The 9,764-nt window shown below is 34.7% G+C and overlaps 1 protein-coding gene across 2 annotated transcripts in view; it reads right to left on the bottom strand.

Moving 5' to 3' along the window:
• Positions 1 to 2,325: 2,325 nt before the first annotated feature.
• The window catches only part of LOC116742563 (zinc finger and BTB domain-containing protein 10), a 35,589-nt gene continuing 28,150 nt past the window's right edge, over positions 2,326 to 9,764 (bottom strand). For both annotated transcript variants that reach the window (XM_032610285.1, XM_032610284.1), the window contains exons 4-6: positions 7,942 to 8,118; positions 7,574 to 7,746; positions 2,326 to 7,299 (exon numbers count right to left, since the gene is read on the bottom strand). In XM_032610285.1, the coding sequence (XP_032466176.1) occupies positions 6,994 to 7,299; positions 7,574 to 7,746; positions 7,942 to 8,118 (656 nt within the window). In that variant the 3' untranslated portion in view covers positions 2,326 to 6,993. The remainder of the gene's footprint in view (positions 7,300 to 7,573; positions 7,747 to 7,941; positions 8,119 to 9,764) is intronic.

Genomic DNA, 9,764 nt, shown 5'->3' with positions numbered 1-9,764 from the left:
GCCTGCGCGTCTGGAGCCTGTGCTCCGCAACGGAAGAGGCCACAACAGTGAGAGGCCCGCGTACCGCATAAAAAAAAAAAAAAAAAAAAAAAAAGAATCACAGAAGACTACTTGCATCGAGATGTCTATGGTAGTATTAGCCAAAGGTTGGGTTTGGTCATTGTGCCTGTGGGTATGGACACTTATGGTGGTGTTGGGATAAAGGGCCCCGAGGGCTCAGTGTGATCCCTATGCATGGCACAACACAAACTACTTCTAAACAAAATTAGCTTGAGAGCTACAAGCCACGAGATACTAGCAGGCAGAAGCCTTAAAAATGTTGAGGTCTTTAAATAATCATTCACTTAGAAATAATTCCGAGCTCAGACTATGTGCCAGGAATTTTATCTGAATATAATTTGTAGTCTCTAATGTGGAAGTTTTCCCAAATGTTAAATACTTATTGAATGAGTTTGTTATGGGGAAGATACTGAAATGAAAGCTGAGGAGCCCTGGTCTAAACTTGACTGCAAAGTCCTTATAGTTCCCTCTCTGGGAATCAATTCTGTATTAATTATCTCCTAAATCTTTATATATTGTCCTCTCAACAGCTGTTGGGACATGTGTCAAGAAGGCTGTCTTTTGCATGTCTTTCACTAAGACTCTAAAACAGAACTAATTATGCGTGGAAAATTAGTATTTTCTTATTGCCAAACTGATTCTACTGGAAAAAAGAAAAAACATTCAGAAGGTAGTATTAATAGCACGTAAGGCACCATGCAACTATGGAGCCTATTTTTTATTCACTTTAATTAACTGAATAGATTTCCTGTAGTCCATTTTTAAATTTCCCTTAGTTCAAAATTCACTTAGGACATAGACTAAGATCTGAAGGACCTCTAATTTTCTTATCTAACTATATAGTTAGATCCAATAACTGAATCTCCTACACCAGCTTCCAAACATTGGTCTGTGATGACTTGTAGTGAAAAAGAAAAAAGCTCAAGTAACAATTTTTTCCATAAATATAAACATGATTTTCTAAGTTTCAACTGTGCTCATTTTGGTGTCAAGATATCCTTCATGAGATATTTACACAAAATTTTATCAACATTCTAAGCAAAACAAAAAGTTGATAACTACAATGGTCAAAACAAATTACAACAAAAAAATCCACCTTGAAATAGAATTTTTTGGTCAATACTGCCTTAGCCAAAATGCTTCTCAGGTAATCTTTCATTTTATTTAGGACATCTCCAGTGGTGAGGGGGTGGGGGTTGGTTTTTTCCTGGAGTAATCCCACTTCTTTTTTTTTTTTTTTTTTTTTTTTTTGCAGTACGCGGGCCTCTCACTGTTGTGGCCTCTCCCGTTGCGGAGCACAGGCTCCGGACGCGCAGGCTCAGCGGCCATGGCTCACGGGCCCAGACACTCCGCTGCACGTAGGATCTTCCCGGACCAGGGCACGAACCCGTGTCCCCTGCATCGGCAGGCGGACTCTCAACCACTGCGCCACCAGGGAAGCCCCCACTGCATCTTTATTTATTAAAAACTGCTTTTTAACCTTGAGCACTCTGAGCAGTTCCAATCCTAATCCCTTGGAACCGTAGAGAGTCTATCTATATAAACCATTAGAATATATCTAATTCTGCCACATGATAGCTCTTTTAAAAGTTTAAAGATACTAAGAATTATATGCAATACAGTCATCCGATCCAGTAATTCACTGTTTTCCAAACTAAATCAAAACTCATTTCTTTAATAATTAAAAGTCTGGATATCTAGTTATTCTATGATTTCCTTTGGGCTATTACTAATACCACCACCACAAAAACCTTTTAAAAGTATGTTTTTTCTGTATTATTAAAAAGTTTCAAAGACTTGAAATTTATATATTTACTTATAATCCATTAATCCACTAGTATGCAGCAAATATGAGATGAAGTAGTTCACCCTTTGCTTTTCAACCCATTTCCAAAAGTATGTACATTTCAGGAGGAATATTTCAATGTTTTCTACAACCTGTAGAGAATTCCAAAAAAGTAATAAAGATGAAGGACAATATGTGGATTACAAATCACTGCTATTAATTAAAGCAGCTCTCCAAGCATTACTAGGAGGTAGTTTGGGTCTTTTATGCACTTCACATAAAAAGAGACAAACCAAAAAACCCTTAATATTCTGCAATTCAAACTTGTAAACCTTCAGTTCAGAGGTATCTGAGTTATACTTAAGTCAAATTTTACAAAGGTGTTCCCCGACCCCAATTAGTCTAAATTAGTATATGTTAAAAGCAAAGAAATCTGAATTAAATGTCAGAGTCAACAAAATTCACAAAGCCAGAAGCAGTTCAGTGCTCACAAGTTTATATTTTTAGGTTTGATAAAGATTCTTGTGTATTTTCTAAATACACAGACAAAACAGTTGTGGAAGTTTACATACATGTCTTAGGACACTTATACTGGGTAGGTAAATTACATTAAAAAATTGGTCTTCGTAAAAGATCTTCCCAAAGAGCTTTTACAAACAGCAGGCAGAAGAAAGTGTTCTTTTATGTTTACAGTGTTTAAAATGCTGATTCTCCCATTTCATAATGGCCTCAACCATCCCTCTCCTGAACCCAAAATTTTGTTCTCAATAGCCAGCATATTCCAAATTTTAAGTACCCAATGTCATAAAATTCAGAGCTAGAAAACATCTTTTAAAGTGTGCTTATCCCTAATACGTTTTAAACTACCTTGAACGGTTCAACTTCACTTGAAAAGTAGGGATACAGCAAGAAAAAAAAAAAACCTTTCCATTTAAAATCCTAAAGTGACTAAGAAAAAACACCTGTTAGTTCTAAGCATGTATATTATGTACCATAGTTAAGTTTAAGGATCCGGGTGACTGAACGGCACAAAAACTGGGGTTCACATCTAGTTCTTCAGTTAAAAATCATCCTTTTAAAAATGAAAATGCTATAGCCAATTAACAGCATGTGCTACACTGAGGTTGGGTATCTTGTTTATAATCATGTGATACAACAACTGCTGTACTACGAGGAAAAAGTATTAAGGATATTTGGGGGAGGAAGGATTAGACATTCAAATTGCTAACATAGCTGTTTCACAGGGAAAAGATGTCTCCACAGACAGACCCCTTTACAAGAGCTAAAATCCTACAAAAGTTGGGGCAATAGAGCCCCCTAAAAAGAGCATGGGCTTCAGAATCAGACCTGGTCCAAATCCAGCTCTACCACTTAGTAACTGTGTTACATGAGTCAAATTAAATTAAGCAAATTTCAATGGAGCCTTTCCTCTTCTATAAAATGGAGACAATAGCACCTACTTATAGGGAATTTGATAAGATAATGTAAAGCGCATGGCAAGTGCAGGCACTAAAAAAAATGCTAGCTTTTGGAATTATTCAGAAAAATAACTTTTTCATCCTATGTTAACATCCTAAAAACATAAATAAAACTTATTGGTTTTAAATTTTATGATTTTTAAGACCCATCTTCCATCACACTTTCCCCTATTATACTACTCCAGTCATCTTCAGGCCTTTTACAGCACATTGTATTACTACAAATTTCTAAGCCCCAATCTTTTCATTCCCTATTTTCTCCCTATTCTCCACCCCTTTCCCCACTTCTTTTTGTCTTGGTTTTCCATGTATTATTAAACAACTAAGATGTGTCATGCCCCTATTATGCACCAGGCAGTGTTCTAAGCGCTTTACATGAATTAACTCCTTCATCTCACTCTTCCTTCATCAGAATGGCTCTACCAAAACCAGCTCATGTTTTCCCCTCAAATTTCAAAGCTACGCATTACTGTTCAGTTTCCCCTTCCTATAATGTTTTTTTTTTTTAGCACTTAATTGCTATGGTGTTAAAATTTAGCAAAATATCTAGTGAATATGAATAATGAGGGCCAATAACAATGAAAAATCAGGGACCGTATGAAGTAACTGTCTCTGAGACTCGTAAGAAAGAATACATGATCTTGATTTATGAGGGTCTGTTACTACAAAATGAATAGGAAATGAACAGTTCATACTCTTCCTCTTCATTAAATAAAAGCTCTAAAATATTTTTCATTTAAAATATAAGTTACAAGAGAAAAATTCAGCAAATGTGTAACACATAATTCCGCCAGGGCTCCACAGACAAAATTTTGAGTGTTCCATTGTTACCTCTCTGAGACCAATCGTAAGTTCTTAGTATCTATCAACTTCCTGAAATTGTACTGTAAGTCAGAAAAAGAATATACTTAAAAAAATAGAAACATCCAGTAGTATACCTTAGTACTAAACTATTTTTTTAAAAAAGATCTGGAAGGGAAAAGGCAGTCCCCTCGAGATCATGAAACAAAATAAGTTAGGCAGTCAGCAAGTAGAAAAATCTGTCAATTCTGTTTCTGGTAAAATGTTTACTTTAAAGACGAAATTTTTATATAGGCTGAGGCTAATATATTCAAGAGTATAAACATTTTTCCTTTGGATTACCTTTCTAAAAACAAACTCTTAAAGTATATTTCAGTTGACTAAAAATATAGCCAAATCTGTCACAACACAACATAAAAGGTAATGGACAATAATTATAGAATATTTTAAATTAACAGTAACAAGCCATCTACATCAAACCTTGTTTCCAACTAAAACCAAAACAAAAGCACAACAATCCCGTAGTGTACCAAGAGTGTATTTCAATTTACTGTATGCAATCTAACAAAAATTTGGTCATAATTTACCAGATATACATAAATGATTTAAGTAGTAAAAGAAAATTCAGTTTAAAGAGAGTAAGTTCATATCTTAAGGAAAAGTAAAAGTACATTAAGAATGTAAAGCCAAGTCCAGTTTCTATGCAATAAGTGAACTGTAGTTCACTTAAGTGAATCTAATAAAGCAGACTTAGGTGATTTTTAGATATATATCTTTTCTCTTTAATATATATTTATATATAGACAGATCTACCAATTGTAAACTATGGTTTATGTTAAAGGAGAGGGATAAATGGGATGAAAGAAATCTTTATACTATACTTACATATTCACAAAGCAAAACATTTTACGTTTAAAATACTTTTCCATTCATAGTATCTTTGCCCAACTAACGTCTACTTTGGACCCAACCAGAATTACATTTTACTCATTTGTCTAGAACATTGAGAAAAAGATGTACTCTTCAGTCTTAAACAAAAGTCAAACCAAAACTATTCATGTCGGTTTTTCAGTTTTGTAGAAACTATGATAAAGTTTAGGTGACAAATGATGCATCTGACCACGTAACTGTACTGTATCTTTCTTTGATTTATCCAAGCAGAAGCATCAGTGTCTAACATTAAACCATTTTTCTACTGAAATCAGAGACAGTAAGAAAGCCTGTCTCTTAAAAAACCTATCATCTTTTCAACTTTGATGGGATGGAGCACCAAAAGGATTATGTCTGCCAAAGTGTACTTTGCAATTTTCTCCACAAGACTAGCATAATTTAGTTACCTGATATAAAATAGGAAAATATACTCAATTTCTATTTAAAAGAAAGCTGAAAATATGATATCCCTCAATCTTATATAATATACAATATGTTCCTGATAAATGCTGTGCATGTTAATATCAATTAGGTGAAATGCTGCTGTGAGTCAATCAGCTAATTCATCTGTCATCAGGCTAAACAAGTCTGGCAATTTCAACTTAACACATCACCCCCTTGTACCCTGAAGAATTTAGTTAACAGAATAAAAATTGTAAAGCCTCTCAATGCTTTATTTGTAAGATTTTTGCAGATTGTTGAATCATGGTGACTACTAGAAAGACTATATATATATATATATATATATCTCAAGATGTAGTGACTTCGAGGAAATGAAAAATAAATTAAATTATCTATCATAATTTCAAACACTGAATACCCCAGTAAGTATGAAACAAAAGAGAATGCACTTTTTGTGTTAATTTTAATGATAAAAAGGGCACAGGAGTAAAAACCTGATATTTCACTTATATTGCATAACAAGCTAACCAAAACTGGACATGAAGGATAAATTATAAAACAAATCATTTTATCTGTGACTTTTCTTTCGATTAGATTTGTCTTTTCAAATAGGACTGAGGTATAGTACACTGGCAAAAATAAAAAGAAGCAAACAAGAGTAGTGCCAAAGTAACAGATACCCAAAACCGAATGCCTTGTCAGAAAACGTCATACAGTAACCATTTATCAGATTAGAGCAGCAGGAGCAAGTTACTTCTAAATCATAATCATTTTAGTGGTGTTTGTCAACTTCACCATGGTACTTCGCAACATCATTCTTCATTCGTAAAGTAGTATAATTCATGTCAAAAAGGAAAAGGGGAATGGAGGAAGTCAGTTAGTTCATTCCAATAAATTACCTCTCCAGTTCTTACAAACATGCCCATCAGCACAAAATTGAGGAATAACAGCTAAGACTAGAAGAGACTTGGTTTAAGTTATGAAGCAAATTAAAATGGAAAATACAGAAAAGTAGAACCAATGGGGTTGAAAAGGCCCCTCACTGAACATCTGTATTAAAAAAAATAAAATTAATAAAAATAAAACTAGAAACAAAACTCTACTAGTACAAACTAGCCTGAGTGGTTTGATGGACAGAGTAATTAGGTCAGCTGTCACTATACTCTTAATAATGGGTTTTCTTAATTCATGTCAAAGTGGCACATGAATGGAAGCTTTTTTAAGAACAGGTACTATATTTCCATAGGACCCAAATAGTTACTGTATATCCTATAAATAAAAAATATTTTTACTTTGATAACTGACTGAAGATGTGTGGACTCCATGTAATCCAACCACAAGGTTGTCTGCTGTACAGTCCTGTGCAAATATAAAAAAAAAATTTTTTTGCTATAAGGCTTTGACCCTACAGTTTTCACAGCAACATAACTACCATCCAGCATGTACCATATTTTGCAAGCCTTCAAGTTCAACAGTTCAAATTGTTGATTCATATTATGTCCAAATGCAGCATCCTTGAGGAGTATAGTAGGTCAGTTAGTCATCTAGAGACATACAAACATCTCCGGACTCATCCCATCGAGATGCATCATTCTGATCTTCTCCATCATCAGCCAGCTCTTCATCAGCTTCTCCACCTCCATTCCCCTCATATTCTTCATCCCGAGGGAAATCTGTATCCTGTCCCTGATCTACACCTTCTTGCCCTCCTGGTTGTGATTTATCTGCACAGTCTACACAAACACCATAGCGTCGAGATCCATGTCTTATTCCAACACTGGCTGCTAACATGAAGATCTTCTTACACACCATACATTTGTATTTTTTATCCTTTTTATGCACCTAATTGAAGGGGGAAAAATCCAATGTAAGGATAGTACAGACAATATAATACATTTGAACCATTCAAATTAAACCTCTCATTTAACAATGAGTAAATACATCATCTTTCTGTATGAAGTTCAGTAGTGGTTCATAAATCACATTCACTGTTTAAAGCAATTTATTTAATAATCTACCTTCCTTAAATTTGCAGGTAATAGTGTTAAAATATCTTAAGCTTCACTGACACAAATACAGTTTATCTCAAAGATCATTTACATTTAAAGTTACTTACCAGGGAATGTCTTTTTACATGTTCTCTGCGAGTAAACAGTTTCCCACAAATATCACAGCTAAATGATCTGACTCCCGTATGAATGAGCAAATGCCTTTTTAGTGTTCGTCTGTATTTGGCTACATAGCTACAATGAGGGCATTTTAACTTGTTCATGATTAGAGATGATTCACCTTTGAGAATTAAAAAACAAAAAAAAGCACTTATTATATATTAAACAGAAAATTTGCTATCAAAAGCTTGTCTATTCCTGAGAACAGGGATCATTATAGGGCTACTACTATCTGAGTTTTTTAGAACCCAGAATGTGGAAGCTTTTAATTGATAAGAAGTATTAAGAACTCTATAGATGTTTGACTAATACTTGCCATTTTCCCAAGTTTCTTGTTTTGGCCAAGATTCAGGCAATAATCCATACTTGAAATCGTTAGAAGCACCTGGTAGCAATCCATACTTGAAATCGTTAGAAGCACCTGGTAGCAATCCATACTTGAAATCGCTTGAAGGGCCAGGCATCAGACCGTACTTGAAATCATGTGAAGGACCTAAAACAATTGAAAAGTGATCCTGATGTAATGATGGTAATTAAGATCTGTCTCTTATGAGAATTTAAAAAATCTATATTTTATGATAGAACAGTGTAATATAAAATAGCTGAATTAAAAACTATATTTTAGTCTAAAACTGAGATGGCCTCATACCTTATTATCCCAATTTATAATATCCTGGTTGGCAGGCTATTAGAATAGAAAACAAACTAAAGTTTAAAATACAATTCAACCACAGAAAAAAAAATCAGTAAAATAAAAATACTATTTAATGGTATGTGGAGCCCACATGAAACTACCCTTTTAATAGCTGCTGTTTCTAACTAGACTATCACTTAAGACCAGTAGCAGCTGTGGAATGGGAAACCCAGCTGTGGAATGGGATCGTCTCCTATCAGTAGAGAAGAAATGGGCTAAGGATGAAGAATATAAATATAGGGTAATTACAAATGTAAAGTTCTCGTATTATTAGACCCTTGTTTGTTGTTTCAGATGCACTGGTGCAAGGTAACGGGGAATCTGGGGGTTCATCAACACCTCTCTAATGTCATCCTTAAATAAATAAAAGTCTGGAAAGTAGACTCAATGAGCCTTAGGGAATTTGTGCCTGGGGATCTTCAGATAAGCTAAAGTAGGAATCATCTCCTCTGCATTTAATTCCATCTTGAATATGTATGTAATTCCTCGGATCCAGGAATCCTCTGGCAATGTGAAGATATCCAGAATCCCCCATAACTACTGCCATCCTATTCCAATCGACCATCAACTGCCGCCTCTGGATTATCTTCAATAGCCATCTGCTTGTCTCCCAGCTCACACTGCTGCCTTCCTAGAGCTTATTCTAAACACAGCAATCAGAGATTCTTTCAAAACTTTAAATCAGAGCAAGTACTAACCATCTTACTCATAGTACAAGCCAAAGACTTCCAATATACTACAAAGCCTTACCTGATCTAGCCCTTGTTTCCAAACCACCCCCTTGGTTACTCTATTCCAATCATACTGGCCTCTGTGCTGTTCCACCATGATAAATTGGCTCCCACTTTAAGGCCTGTGCACTTACTCCTTCCCCTGCCTAGAACACTACTTTCTAGGATATATGCACAGCACACTCGTGCAGCAATTTAATAATTTTCCTCCCATATACACGATTTTATAAAACAATGCTTGCCAAATGAGTTTTCTAAGAATTCAATTTCCTGTATCTACTTGCCAGATACACTGCCTCTTTTAAAAATTAAAAGAACTTAAGATTTCCCTCTTAAGGAAAAATTGAAAGTATCAATACCCAACAATACAAAAAGGTCTTAAGATATTTAAAAATTGCAATTCATTACTACTATTGTAAATTGTTTTGTACTTGGAATGCCTTCACCCACTTTTTTCTTAATTTAGGAAAGCCCTCTGAATCCATAATTATATAATTTAACTGTAATACTGCTTGGGGTAAAGTTTCAGAATCCTAAAGTGAGACACCATATCTATGTGTGTGTGACAGAGATAAGGTTGGGAGTAGTAGCCTGTGAAAGTCCATCAATTTTCAGTTTCACATTTCTACATAAAGTCTGAGTTTTATGATTCATAGCTCTTGTCCAAATCAGTACAAAACAAAATAAGCTCTAAGAGCAAGGACTGTGCCTGTT

Source organism: Phocoena sinus, chromosome 17 (assembly GCF_008692025.1).
Source record: "Phocoena sinus isolate mPhoSin1 chromosome 17, mPhoSin1.pri, whole genome shotgun sequence".
Taxonomy (NCBI): Eukaryota; Metazoa; Chordata; class Mammalia; order Artiodactyla; family Phocoenidae; genus Phocoena; species Phocoena sinus.
Note: the sequence above shows the minus strand (reverse complement) of the source record. Positions and strands in the feature narration are given on the sequence as shown.